Source organism: Mesoplodon mirus (genome assembly GCF_964341445.2).
Source record: "Mesoplodon mirus genome assembly, chromosome: 5".
Taxonomy (NCBI): Eukaryota; Metazoa; Chordata; class Mammalia; order Artiodactyla; family Ziphiidae; genus Mesoplodon; species Mesoplodon mirus.
Window position 1 is genome coordinate 52,342,694 of NC_138980.1, and position 15,549 is coordinate 52,358,242.

General features: G+C 44.0%; 1 protein-coding gene across 4 annotated transcripts in view; it reads right to left on the minus strand.

The window, feature by feature from the left end:
- Positions 1–15,549, minus strand: part of GRIA1 (glutamate ionotropic receptor AMPA type subunit 1) — a gene marked incomplete at its 5' end in the record, with an annotated part of 316,249 nt that overhangs the window by 142,756 nt on the left and 157,944 nt on the right. For 3 of the 4 annotated variants that reach the window (XM_082622053.1, XM_082622051.1, XM_082622052.1), the window contains 2 exons: positions 5,063–5,247; positions 8,720–8,959. In XM_082622053.1, coding sequence (XP_082478179.1) covers positions 5,063–5,247; positions 8,720–8,959 — 425 coding nt within the window. The remainder of the gene's footprint in view (positions 1–5,062; positions 5,248–8,719; positions 8,960–15,549) is intronic. The other variant, XM_082622054.1, reaches the window with a different exon arrangement.

Consider the following 15,549-nt stretch of genomic DNA (forward strand, 5'->3'; position numbering starts at 1 on the left):
GGGTAGAATAGTGTTATCATAACCCCAAGGTCCAGGCTAAAATGCTCACTTCTTTCCTTCTTCCATAAAGCCTTCCCATACATAGTGGGAATCTTATGTTGTATTGAATTCCTTGTCACTGTTATAACAACATCTGCTGCTTGGGTGGACAGATGGGTGGATGGGTGGAAGGATAGTCAAATGGGTAGGTGGATGATTCCACCCCAGTTCTTGAACTTCAAATACTTGAATGGACCATATTCAGATACAGTTCCTTCTTTCCCTGAATTTTGTGCCTTCTTCCCTAAACCCGTTGGATACTCAGACATCAATGGGCCATTCAACCCGGAAGCTGGAAGAGAATGTCAGGATCATCTGGTCCGGCCCCTCACTGTACAGATGGGAAGTCCAGGCCCAGAGAGATGAAGTGATGTGCCAGATCCCACAGCAGTATGGTAGCAGTGTCAGGACAGGGACCTGGCTATTGTGAGCCTTTCCATATGATGCCTGATTCAGAGCCAGGGTCCCCAAACACCCGTCCATGTTCAATGTGCAGACCAACCCTAATCATTGCAGGCAAGAAAATATTTGTAGAAAGAACTACCCAGCAGTTCGCTTGGGCATCCAGACATTCCACCCAGCAAGGAACAGCTAAGACCGCAGTCCTTGGTTTAGTCCTAACTCAGCCTGCAAGTTAACTTGATCTATTTCTGTATTGTTATTATTTTTTAATCATCACATTGAGGTTAGTACCCCCTGCTCAGTGCCTCTCTCCCCGCACTGTTGCAAGGACGCATAAAACACATGAGAAGCACTTGGGCTTCTTCTCTAACTGAATAAAATTTCAAGGTATTAACACCCACATTCAGACATCTACTTAATTGGATGTATGTGCATAGCGGCTCACATTTTTTTTTAATGTAGGGAATAATTAAATGCAAGCACACACAATGAATGCTCTGAAACAGTGGTTAGCATGTGAAATTCCAGACTATGGAGTGCCAAGACTTTTGGGATGATAGTTTTATTAATAATTCTTCATTACTTTTTCATTTTCTTGTCAAATGGTTTTTTGGTCTTTCAACAATGAGATACCTTTATCAGAAACCTATTCAGCTTCTAAAAAGCACAAAATAGCAAATAAAAGATAGTTTGAAACCCAGTGCATCCAGGCAATGGATAACAATAGTCCCTGCAGGATGAAATTACAGGTTGAAACATAGGAAACAGCAGATAATTAATGACTTTTGACCAATAAAAATCAGTAATTTCATATGGTTTGACCTAACACAAACCGTCCAACCCATCTACTCACCTACGTACCTGATGGCCTAGCTTCCCTTTCACAAACATTTATTAAGTGCTTACTACTATCTATCAAGCACTCTGCTGGAGATATAGTGGAAAGTGAAACAAGCATGGTGCGTGCTGTCCTGGAGGTCACAGTTTACTGGGAGGAGACCCATACTTAAACAGATGAAGAGATACAGGTACATAGGGTTACAAACTGAGAAAGTTGTTATAAAGGTAATGTACACTTGGAGTCCCCTGCCTCACTCACCCCATCTCTTCAAAGCTCATTTCCACTGGATTGACTTAATTCACAATCTTTGTGTCTGGAATGCCCTTTCCCATTCTCTCTAATTATTCATAACCCTTATGGCTGAGCTCTAATCCCAACTACTCTGTAAAGCCTTCTCTGATTAATTAATTCACTCAACAAATATTTATTGAACATGGGCCACATGCCAAGCTCTACGCTATGTGCTAGGGACAAGCTATGAACAAATGAGGCAAGATCCCCAGGCCCTCATTGAGCTGAGTTGACACTTTAGCAGGGAGCCAGATGGTAAATATATAAACAGATAAATGAACAAGATTTCAGCAGGTGAAAAGCACTTTGAAGACAATACAACAGGGTAAGGTGATGGATGGCCTGGTCCTGGTGTCCCTCATCCATCTCTAACTCATTCTAACTCATTCTGAACTTAATGACTGTATTACATAATTAAGTGTCTTATATATTGATAAAGCATTATATTCTAATAACCCTGTTCCCTGCTCACAAACCTTCACTGGCTCTCCACTGTTTACAGAATAAACCCCAGACTCTTTGGGGTGGTTTCCAAAGGTGGTCACAATCATGGGTTCATCTCCTTTTCATTGCCTTCCAGTAAACAGTTGACATCCTCCACTTGGCCTCTTAAGCCCCTCTGTGAACCTTGGCCCCTACATGCCCTCTGGGCTTCCCTGCATGCTCTTACCTCCAGCTTAAAGGCTCTTTTCCAGTCAAAGGCTACCTGTAGATATCTAGACCCATCTCACATTTGGGATCTTAGAGCATTCATTGATTCCCTATTCTTCGCATTCATTCAAAAAATATTTACTGAATACCTGCTAGGTGCCAAGCACTGTTCAAGGCACTGTGGTTGCAGCAGGGAAGAAAACAAAACAAAAATCCTAATATTCTGGAATCCTAATATTCCAGTCAGGGCACTAGAGACTGAGACAGGCAGTTAATTCCCTATTTGGAATTTGGAATCATTGTCTTCCTCCTTAGGTTAGGCAGAACATTTGTGTTAGACTGAAAAGATCCCAATTACTGAGTGTGAGATAGTCTAGGATGATGCTGAGATGTCAGACTGCAAATCAGAAGATGTAACTTTTAGACTCATGGTCATTGTCACTAACTAGTTGTCTGAACTCAAGGCAAATCATTCAACCAGTATGACCATCAGTCATCCCATCTGTAAAGTATGAATGCAAATGGTAAATCAGGTGATTTGTAAGATCCTTTCAGCATTTGGTCTTACTTTTCAGAATAGAAGAATCCAACGATTAAAAAAGTTAATACACTGCAATCTAAAATATTCGTGCAAACAAGTTCCTTCCTTCCCAAACACAAGTTTGTCCTTTGACAGAGGGGGTAGCTATAGACAGCACATGTGCTGAAAGTTGCATTTTTAAAAGGTTGGGCCCTGTAGCCCGACCAAGATAGATTTGACTTCCTGCTTTCCTTCTATGTGAAATCCCAGGCAAGTGTAATCTCTTGTTTCTTCATTTATAGAATAGGGGATCTAGTAGAAGCTGTTTTTATAGAGATGATGTGAGGATTAAGTGGAATTATACATGGAAAGAGCTTGGCATAGTGTCTGGTATATGGTAAGCACTCAGAAAATAGTACCAACAGCTTTCTCTTTACTATGGAATAAAACAGCAGGAGTCATCAGTCTTTAAGAATACCAACTTATCACTCAACACTTTCTCTACCTCCTATCTCATCTAATCTTCTTATCAGCTTTGTAGAACAGGGGCCTTCATTCCTATTTTACAGATGAGTACACTTATGCCAAAGAGGGAGTGACTCAAGAAAGCAGTATCATACCCACAACAACTTGAATGAATGTCTGGGGAATTATGCCAAATGAAAAAAGCCATACACCAAACATTACATACTGTGTAATTCCATTTATATCACACTCTTAAAATAAGAAAATTACAAAAATGGAGAACAGGTTAGAGAGTGCCTGAGGAAAGGGAAAAAGAGAGGGAAGCCAGATGATGACAAAAGGGCAACACAGATGATCTTTATGGTGATGGAAATGTTCTGTACCTCGAATGTATCAATGTCAGTGTCAATTTCCTGGTTGTGATATTTCACTATGGTTACTATAGTTTTCTGAGATGTTACCATTGGGATAACTGGATATGTGGTACATGGGATCTCTGTATTATTTCTTACACACGCATATGAATTTGTATCTCAAAATTAAAAGTTTAACTAAGAAAACAAAGCAAAACAAAAGAAAACCAGTACCAGTTGGCACTATGAATAGCCAAAATAGGTAAATCCTTACATATATCACTTTCTGTGGGGCAGGCTCTATTCTAAGTGCTTTACATGTATACATAGATTCTTCTAACCCTCACAAGAGCTCTCTAAAGGTAGTTATTATCATTATTATTATTATTATGCCCATTTTACAGATCAGGAACCTGAGATGTAGAAATGAAAAACCTGGCCCGAGGTCACAGAGCTAGTAAATACTAGAGCTGGGGATGTGAATCCCAGGCGGTCTGGCTCCAGGGTCTCTACTTTTAACCAGTACTCTATTCTGCTTTACTTAACTAGAATTCCAGTCCCATGACTCCAGCTCAAAAAACTCCCATCTCAATGGAAACAATTTTTGCTGGTTTCTCTCTCTGAGAGGGAAGCCAGATCCACACTTTGTAAAGTAGAACACAGAGTTAGCGCCTCAAAGAACCCCTGACTTTCAAAATCTCTCCTATTCAGTTCCCGAGGCCTCTGAGCAATTGCTGAGCTGGTGCTGAGATTCCCTGTGGGAGCCCCAGGGGTCTTGAGGGCCATTAACAAGCTCTGTCATGTTGTCAAGTACCTAAAACTGCCATCTTTAATTGTATAGCACTGTTCAAAAATGATTGCAAAATCTACTTCCTTGCTAGCTCGTCTGAATACACAAATGTAATTTAAAAAGACAAGTGACCTATCCAATGACACATGCTTTACTTCTGAGAACTGGAGGAACCGTGGCTTAGAGATGTCTGGCTAAATACTACTGAGATTACAGTGCCCTTTCTTGGAATGGACAATCAATTAATTGCTCAGACACATGGATGTGTTCCAGGAAAGGGAGGTGCCTGGTGCCTCCTTGGACTCACAACTGGTCAGTGGGCCAAATGGATGAGAAACCAAATGCTGGACCAGTGGGGAACAGAACTCGGAGCTGAAGCCAGGAATCTGGCTCTACAGGTTGTGATAGCACTTCACAAACTCTAAAATGCAATGTATTTTGCTTTTTAACAAGAAAAGGAAGCACTGGGGGTAAGTTTTTGGTTAACTGATCCGAGAACCATTTGAAGTCCTGCGTGAAGGCTCCCACTGTTTGCGCTATTCCGTAACATTGCAGAATTAAACTGTATGAATTAGAGAATGTGAGAAGGCAGGCCTCTGGTTTCATCTAGTCAAGAACTGTCTTTGTAACACCAAAGGCACATGGTCACCCCGCTCGCTCATGAGCTGTCTCCCACGCCCACCCTGAGGGCACTTGGCTGCACTCACTACCTGGCCCAGGATAGCACTGAGGCGCTCGGATTCACAGTCCACCACCACCAGCCGCTCCTTTTTCTTCTCCAGGTCCTGGAAGAGCATCCGGTATCCCTCCTCTGTGGTTGTCAAAATGTTGACGGCTGTCACCTGCCAGTTCTTCTCGGCCGCCGTGTCTAGGACTTTCTGCAGGACGGACAGACCTGGAGGTCGGGTGAGTAGGACAGAGAGGTGGCAGTCAGGATCCACAGGCATCACCCCACTTCCGCCAACCCCGCTCCTCCACTAAACTCAGCTCCAGCTTGCTCTTTGCAAGTCTGAGCTCACTGAGGTCAGGTTCTGCGTCTGTTTTGTGTTTCTGTTTGCAGAACATAGCACGCAATACAGTTAGTGATTAAACATCGAATCTGAGGCTCAAATCCTGATGCTACAATATACTAGTTAAATGATCTTGTACAGACTAATTCACCTGGCTAAAATTTAGTGTCTTCAGTGGTAGAAGGGTGATGTTAATAACGTCCGCCTCACGGTGTCATCATGAGGATTGAATGAGAATGTCTCAAGCATGGCAAGGGTTTTATAAACATTGATTACTATTGGGTGTTTAGTAACTGCTGATTAAATGTGCTAATCTGATATCTAAACAGCGCCTAATAATTGTCAACCATGTTTACGAATGTTCAATATACATCAGTACCTAGTGCTTTGCCTCTCACACAGTAGGTATTCAATCAATGTGTACTGAATTAAGCTACTCTCTTCTGATTTATAGCTAAATGATAGAGGAATCCATTACTCAATACTGCTTTGTTTCATCTTTGGGACATAGATGGTGTATTAGTTTCCTACTGTGGCTGTAACAAATTATTGTAAACATAGTGGCTTCAAACAACACATTTATCACCTTATACTGCCAGAGGTCAGATGTTTGGAATGAATGTCCTTGAGCTAAATTCAAGTTATTGGCAGGGCTGTGTTATTTTCTGGAGGTTCGAGCGGAGAAATTGTTCTCCCCTTTTCTGATTCTGGAGGATGCCTGCTTTCGTTGGTATGTAGCCCCTTCCAGCTTCGAAACCAGCAGTGACTGGTTGAGTCTCTCACGTTATACTCTGACCCTGACTCTTCTGCCTTCAACTTGCACACTTAAGGACCCTTGTGATTACACTGAGCTCACCCAAATAATCCAGGATAATCTCTCTGTTTTTTTTTTTTGTTTGTTTGTTTGTTTGTTTTTTTGCGGTATGCGGGCCTCTCACTGTTGTGGCCTCTCCCGTTGCGGAGCACAGGCTCCGGATGCGCAGGCCCAGCGGCCATGGCTCACGGGCCCAGCCGCTCCGCGGCATATGGGATCCTCCCAGACCGGGGCACGAACCCGTATCCCCTGCATCGGCAGGCGGACTCTCAACCACTGCGCCACCAGGGAGGCCCTCTCTGTTGTTTTTTAATTAATTAATTTATTTGTTTTTATTTTTGGCTGTGTTGGGTCTTCATTTCCGTGCATGGGCTTTCTCTAGTTGAGGTGAGCGGGGGCTACCCTTCGTTGTGGTGCGCCGGCTTCTCATTGTCAGGGCTTCTCTTGTTGCGGAGCATGGGCTCTAGGTGCATGGGCTTCAGTAGCTGTGGCTCTTGAGCTCTAGAGCGCAGGCTCAGTAGTCTGTGGCGCAGGGGCTGAGTTGCTCTGCGGCACGTGGGATCTTCCTGGACCAGGGCTCGAACCCATGTCCCCTGCATCAGCAGGCGGATTCTTAACCACTGCGCCACCAGGGAAGCCCATCTCTCTGTTTTAAGGTCAGTCGATTAGCAACGTGAATTCCATCTGTAACCTTAATCCCTCTTGCCATTTAACATGACATATTCACAGGTTCCAGGAATTAGAACACAGATATCTTTGGTGGAGAGGGGAAGGTCATTATTCTGCCTGCAACAGATGGTTATTTCGTATTTTACTCTTGCATTATTAATCAATCTTTTGCACATATATCATTTCTGTCTTCCTATAACATTGCTAATCCCTCCCATAGTGACCAATATGGTGCCTGGCATAAAGAATCATCTGTAGATTGATTCTGTTGTTTCTTTTTAAGGATAAGGTTGGTGTGCTTAAGTCTCACGTTTACTGGAAGTTTACTATGTGTCTGGCATTGCCCTGTTAGCTTTCCTGTCTTCAATTCACTTAATTCTCTGAGGTAGGTACTGTTATTATCCATGTTTCACAGATGTGGGAATGGAGGTTCAGAGAGATTTAGTCATTGGCCCAAGACCACACAGCTAGCAAATGGCAGAACTCTGAGTTCAGAGTTGTGAGGTGGGTGGAGTATGAGTATGGGCGCTTTTGCTGACTGACCCCAGAGATGATCCTCTGTAATGAAAGTTACATTTTTCTGCCTTTGCCACTTCCAGACCTCAGGCCTCATTATGCCACAAAACTGACCTGAAATAACCCTTCTGCTGGTCATCCTCATAATGGCTGCTTGTCTGAGAAGGGAAATCATTAAAATGGAGAGAAGGGAAAATCGAAGAAAATAGAGTGCTTCTGGCCTCTCCTGCCAGCTAATTCTCATTGAATAACGCCTGCCTAACTCTTCCTGAAAAACCATTTCACAAAGCACTCTCCTATTCAAAAGTCTTCTAAGCCTCCCTAAAGGCAAACTTCTGTAAAACCTCCGTTTTGCTCAGGGCAAAATTCCTGTGCTTCACTTTCCAGACCTTGTATGATCCATTTATTTATTTACAACAATAATGACTGAGTTCTTATAGGACTATTTAGTATGCCAGGGGAAGGTAGGACAGTACAACAGAAGCAACACAGGAGTTAGAAAAAAGAAGAGAGTTTCCATTTAGAAGGTCAGGAAATAGAGAAAGTGGTGTTCCAGTAGGTTGCAAAAGAAAGGAAGAATTTGCATATGTAGATTTAAGGGAAGTGCATCCCAGAAACTGGAATTGTTTGAGTCAAGATGCAGAGAAGAAAAAAATATTGGAAACATTTAGAAAATGGAATGGAAAATTCAAAATTTAGGTGGAGGCAGAATTAGAAAGGCCTGGGAAGGTTGATGTTGATGCTGGTGATGATGATGACAGCGGTTAACATACATAGAAGACCCTGCGCATTGATTATGTTGTAGGCACTGTACAGGCCCTTTCTAGTCATTGTGTCATTCAGTCCTTACAACTGTATGAGGTAGAGACTGGTTTTATCTTCATTACAGAGATGAAAAAACGAAGGAATAGAGAATTTTATCCCCATTACAGAAGTGGTCGAACTGAGGCAGAGAGAGCTTGCCCAAAGTCAAACAGCTGGAGAGGAGGGAACATAGAATTCAGATCCAGGTCTGCCTGACTCCAGAATCTACGCTCCTAAAAGCCGTGCCATGAGCCACGAACCATGAGCCATTCAACTGAGGTCCTTGGACTTTGAGTCTGGGCTCAGGAGCCATGGAAACTTGGTAAGCTGTAGAGTGACATGGGGCGTTAAGACGGTTATTCTCTCAATGGACGTGTTTCCACGTGTGAGTTATAGATTAGTTACCAAAAATTCAGTTCACAGACATAAAACACTTCTGGATCATTCCTCCATGATCCCTGCCTTTCAAGAAGGCAGAGAGGCACCATTCTTCTTCCTGCTGATAATTTTCTCTTCATCCCTCCACAGTCCCCCTCCCCTAACCCCTGGCTTACCCCGGTCAGCATCATAAATGTAGACAAATTTTTGCCACTTGTAATGGTCGATGATACTGATGAGGGCATCCTGCAGCTCGGGACGCAGCTGAAGGACAAACTGGTTGGATGTGTCAACAGGAAAGCTCGGTGTAATGAAGCAGACATGGAGGGCCCCGCAGAAGGAGGTCAGCATGTTGACAGTCCTCCGTTCATAAAACCCAAAGATGGCATAGACTCCTTTAGAGAACTGGGAACAGACTGGAAGAGGAGAAGAGAAAAATTAATGGATGGAATATACTGCAAACATGCTGTCAGGTGGCTCTAAAACTAATTCATCCACTAGTCTATCCATCCAACCCATCATCCATCTGTTATCTAGCCATCCACCCATCCAACCAATCCATCACTCTATTCTTTCAACCCACCAATCTTTCCAACTGTCCATCCATTTTACCCATCTGTGCATCCATTCACCCAATCATCTGTCCAACCCACCCATTCATCTGTCGAATCCAATGTTTATTAGGTACCAATTCCATACCAAATGTTGTCATGGTTATTAATTATAAATATATGCAAAGCTGTTTTGTTTGCTCTTTCACTTTATCTGTACAATGCCTTTATTAAGGTAGGAAAAGGATGGCTGGGTCATTTTTTAAAGGGGAAAACCAAGGCTCAGAAAGTTAATGAACACGTCCAAGGTAGCACAGCTAGACCGTATCTGAGTTAGGCAGGTATCTTGAACCCAATCCAGTGATCTGTCTATGACACTGCCCATCACGTCAAGGCAAAGCACAATAAGATGCCTTAGGAAGAAGGTCTGTCAGCTTGCTGCTGATACCCGTTCAAGAAAACAAGGGTAGATTTTCCCAGCCAACCCTTAGTTTTCAGTGTACATTTCTCTGCTGATGTTCATCTTGTGTTTGTACATCCTCCTGGCTGATTTTTCAGCCCCCCGCCCCACAATGTATCAGCCACAATAGTAGCTTAGCTGTGTGAGCAACCCCACAGGAGCTATTTTGTAAGATCCCAGTGCAGTTACCTGTACTGGTTTGTGTTCGGTTACACTGCTGGTTAGAATATAATGCTAAAAAGTCCAAGGTTATGGGGCTAAGTCCAGGTAATTCCACTACTAAACTTCATTATAATATGTGATACAGGATAAGGGTTCATAGACTTTGCCCCAGTCAAGCGATCAACCCCAGTGCCAACCCCAGTGCCTGAAAATTACCGTCTTGATGTGGATGGTGAGGCAGACGAGTCATCCTCATCACAGTAGCAGTGTTTTAGGGCGCTCTGCCGTATATGTTAAGCTGTTTAGTTCTCATCACGACCCTGTGACTTTGGTATCATCAATGTTCTTTTAAGAGGATAATGTTGATATTCCTAGATCTTCTGCTCTCTTTACCATATAACCTGCTTCCATGACCCCGTACTGCCTTTGTAGATGGGCTCTCAGATTATGCTCCATGAGCATTGCCCAAACGTGTTCCATGAACATTAGCCCCGCAGAATGCTCCTTAAAAAAGAAAAGGCTTCTTTGCTCAGAGGAATTTGGGAAATGGTGCAAACCCTGTCCTCCTCTTGGAGTTTCAAACTGCATACCAGCTACATAAAAGATGGAGAGGAATCCTGTTCAACTTTAACACAGATTTTGTCAAATCCATACGCCCCCAGGACCCTTTGTTGGTGAATACTTTTTAACATGTTACTGATGCACTGGGCCACGCTGCACTAAAGAATGCCATTAGCCACTGGGACCCAGTTGCCTACTGAGTCTCAGTTCTCAGTCAGTCCCTACACCCTCCCTTCATGTCCCTGAAAGATAATCTCTTAAAGACTGTAATGGAACCATACAAGTCATCTGTCTAACTTCCAGGGTAACCCAGCATACCATCTACAGGAAACCTGGCAGGTGCACTTTATTGTGTGTGTGTGTGTGTAAATTTAATTTTTATTTTATATTGGAGTATAGTTAATTTACGATGTTGTGTTAGTTTTAGGTGTACAGCAAAGTGATTCAGTTATACATATACATATAACCATTCTTTTTCAGATTCTTTTCCCATATGGGTTATTACAGAATATAGAGTTCCCTGTGCTATAGGGAACAAGTAGATCCTTGTTAATTGTCTATTTTATATATAGTAGTGTGTATATGTTAATCCAAACCCCCTAACATCTGCTTGCGTACTGAATTACTGGGCATGCACTGCTTCTCAAGGTGCCCAGTCCATTGACTGACCACTCTTTGAAACCAGAGCCTCATAGGCCTGCTCTTAACCCACTCCACAGCCCTCCTTGTATCCAAAGGTGGCCCTCATGGACCCCAGCTTTATGGCATTTGGTTTTCAGTAGTGATGTTCATCCTCCACCTAAAAACCAGAGGGATCCTTTTAATTAGAAAAACAAAAAACAAAAAAACAAAACACACTGTTTCCCTTCCTTGTGCAAAAACCTCTTAAAAATTTTGAGGTTTCCCACTGCACACAGGAGAAATCCCCAAACATCTGACCATGACTCAGAGGCAGAGTAACCTGTCCCTTTGCCCCCTCCTACCTCACACCACTGCCCTTGCTCCCTGCTCTAGCCGCCTGGCCTTCGTTCTGTTCCTCCGGCCTCCACACTTGTTCTGCCCTGGAGACTCTGCCCTCCACCTGCGGTGCTCTTCCCTTACTTCTTTGCAATGCTCACTCCTTTTCAGCAATTTTATCTCAACTCAAATCTCACCTCCTTGAACAGGACTTCTTTCATCACCTCTTCTAAATAGTGATTCCACCCTCCCCTCAACCCTCTGTAAGTCTCTATCACATCTCCCTGTCTTATCTTTCATACTTGAATTATTATTATTTGAAGGTGTTTTCTTTTTTTACTTGTATGTATCTGTGACTGTTCCGGTCAGTGTTAATTCCCTAAAAACAGGGGTCTCGGGCTTCCCTGGTGGCGCAGTGGTTGAGAGTCCGCCTGCCGATGCAGAGAACGCGGGTTCGTGCCCCGGTCCGGGAAGATCCCACATGCCGCGGAGTGGCTGGGCCCGTGAGCCATGGCCGCTGAGCCTGTGCGTCCGGAGCCTGTGCTCCGCAATGGGAGAGGCCACAACAGTGAGAGGCCCACGTACCACAAAAAAACAAAACAAAACAAAAAAAAACAGGGGTCTCAGTTATGCCCCAAAGCCAGCATAACGCCTGGGACATGGTAGGTGCTTAATAAATGTTTGTTGAATGAATGATGAGTGCTTGATGAGAGCACTGCACAAGGGGATGAGGAGGAACCATTGGGTCACCCTGGACCTCTTCCTCCCCTGCTCTGGGTAGGCGTCTTCTGAAGTAGCTATTTATCCTTCACTACTCACACTCTTTTCTCTTTCACCCTAACGAGGACACTCTAGCCACTTGCAGCCGACAACAGGCACTGTCTTTAAGTGTCTATTGTAATTGCCAGAATCAAGATTTCCATATATATGGATTTCTCCACCAGGAAGCATACACTGTATATTATTCTCCCTGTGTTAGATATAGATTTGTCAAAAAGCACAATCTATCTTACTGGGTGAGGTGTGTATAGGGAGCACATAAACCCCGTTAGCATATTATAATATGCTCTCTGCAGTATTTTTAGGATCTTTACTTTCCATACTGCAATGAAATATTATTTAGTGGGATATAAATCTCATGTTCCGATCTATTCCCTGACGACATCTACTTGGTTTCACACCTTTAGCTGGGTCTCTGGGGCCCTCATGGCCAGTGTTTCCTGCTGGAACTTTAGAAGTAGAGGAGGAATGGGTAAGATGGGGTGGAAGAAATGGGCGCAGATAGGCACGATCGAACCCTTACACACATGGAGGCCAGGATGTTTCCCCCGTCCTTGAATTATCTCCCTATTTTTCCCTTTTGCAAATCTCTTTTCCCTTAAATTGAGTGTGTTATTCTCTAAGGCTAAGAGGGTACGTTTAACCAGTGCTCCCTAAAAGAGCATGGCTTGGAGGTAGCCTGGCCTGGATTTACTCAAGTGGACCCTGGTCTGCCGAGTTGCTCAGCATTTGACCTTCAATCTGGCTCCTCATTTCAGCTAAGCCTGAGCAGCAACAGCGAGGGAGAGGGAGAGACTAAGAGTCTGTAGGCCCCAAGGCCTGTGGGAGAATGCATAATTGGTTACACGTTCAGAAATATAATTAGTTGTAGCACATTTCTTTAAATCTGTCACAGTAAATATTCAATTAGAAAAGATAACTTGGTCTTGTAGAAAAAGTACTAGATTAGATGCCAGAAGACCTGGAGGATTCTTTTTGGTTTTATCACAGCACAGTATTACGTGACCTTGAGCCAATCCCAGGCTCTCCCTGCACCTCAGTTTCCATCTGTAAATTGGCGCTTTGAACTCCATAAGGGTTAACATCTCTTCAAGCTCCGACAGTCTACGTCCTAGTCTAATTAGTTGAAAAATATTTACTGATTGAGCACACTTTGGTTATTTGCTCATCAGACTTGTAGCAACCTCCAGTGCAGGTTTTCAAACCTAGAAATCAGATAAAGGCTCTGAGTTCTCGGATCCGATTGTAATAGAATCCTAGCACTAAATCTAGGTGCATTCAGAGTCTTGAGTTGTATTTAAGGTACAATTTTGAATGTGATAGGTGAGTTAGTTACCTAGCAGAGAGTAGATGAGAGAAGGCAAATCAGAAAGGGGGCTAGAGGTGGAGTCCTTGTATTGTCAGGTACAGCAAGCCTGAGGGGAGAAAAGGGCGCACTGAAAAGCAGCCTCGCAACCCTGCTGTGTACTGGTCCAGTCAGACTCTCAGGCTGACAGTGAATCAGAGCAGGGGGGACTGTGTGCGTGTCCTCCATTTAAGACAGCAGTGGCGCATACAGTGCCTCTGTATAGTAGCATATTAGGAGCTGACGTTTGAGCACTTACGAAGTGTCAGACACCGTGCCAAGGACATTCCCGTGCATTGACTTCTTTCATCCTGTGAGGTAGGTTACAAATCGGGAAGGGCAGGCCCAGGGCCAGCACAGTGCAAAGCTGAGTTCTGAACTCCACCAGTCAGACCACAAGGCTTGAGCTCTTGACCTCTGTGATATGCCACCCCTTCCCTCCCTCCAACAATATTGGAAAGAAACAGTCATGGCATATGGGACAGCTTCAGCTTCTAGAAAATCCTCTCACGTAGCACTCTGCCTTCCTCTGTTGCCAGATCAAGAAGCATTACTGCATTAGGGTCTGTTGATATGAAAACAAAACCTAGAGACTGTCATACAGAGTGAAGTAAGTCAGAAAGAGAAAAACAAATATTGTCTAATATAGCTTACATGTGGAATCTAGAAAAATTGTACAGATGAATTTACTTGCAAAGCAGAAATACAGACACAGATGTAGAGAAGAAACGTATGGATACCAAGCAGGGAAGGGGTGTGGGATGAATTGGGAAATTGGGATTGACATATACACACTACTATGTATAAAATAGATGACTAATGAGAACCTACTGTGTAGCACAGGGAACTCTACTCAGTGCTCTGTGGTGACCTAAACAGGAAGGAAATCCAAAAAAGAGGGGATATATGTATACGTATAGCTGATTCATTTTGCTGTACAGCAGAAACTAACACAACATTGTAAAGCAACTATGCTCCAGTAAAAATTAATAAAACAAAACAGAAGAAAACTGGGTGGTGCTCGATGCATTCCCCTCTTGTCCCTGGGGATCATGCAGAGCATATACACACACATCTGTTCTTCTGTTGGTCCATACATGTGTGCATCCACCCATCCATCCAGCTCTTGACATCCAGCATCTACCATCATGAGACTCTGTGTTAGGCAGCGGACATGCAGTATTGAAAAAGGCAAGCCCCAACTTCGACGTCACCTTGACAGTGGGAGAGGCCAACACCAAACCAGTCCATTACACTTCCCTGTAAGTGCTGTGGCAGGGATGTGGTCGGGGTTCAGGCAGAGACACCTAAGCCCGGCCTTTGGGGACCTCAGAGAAGGCTTCCAAGAGGAAGTGCCAGCTTTGACCTTGAAAGATAATTGGGGATCAGCCAGGAGAGGGAGTAAGGGGAGTATGCTGCAGTTGCTTGCTCATGAAGAGGATTTCAGGTGGAAGGGAGAGCGACAGCAAAGACCTGGCAGAGAGAAAAGCCATCGCACGTTCAGGGAACCCTGCCAGAGTGTCAGATTCCGAGGTCCCTGCCTCTAAGAGATTCTGTAGCGGAATGTGTCCAACAATCAGAGCAAGTAAAAAATGAGGCCAGGAATTCCCTCTTGGGGAGGCAGGAGGGCAGGCCCCGGCGAGGGCAGGAAAACCCACGCTCTGCACGGGTGCGGGCTGTCCAATTCCATCATCGCTTTGCTCAAACCTCTTTGATAAGTACTCCTGGTTAAGGCACCATCCACTTAGTATCAATAAATCTCCCAGCCCTGGGCACTCGCCCTGACAGCTCTCTCCCAGGGAGGGAACTCCTGGTCTTAGCAACTTCTTTTTTATTGTCACTTCATTTAAGGCCTCTCACACCGACATTCCTCCTTGGCTCCTGGCTGCAGTCCCTGGAGGTGTGGCAGCCTCATGGTAAATAGTGGATAATGAGGTGACAGGATGGCTTCATTCTGGGGGAGGGAGATGGAAAGTGTGTGTGTGTAGGTGGGGGGACTTTTAGACACTCATCCTGCTTCTCTAATAATTCTATCCTTACAGGTGGGAATGACATTCTTGCTCTGACTCTAACCTTGTGACATCAAATGTGCTTTATTTCTGTCGCTCAGAGGACAGTAAGAGTGCCCTCCATCCCCTTACACTCTCTTGCATCCAAGATCTGGTAGTGACATGTAGTGAATTACCATAA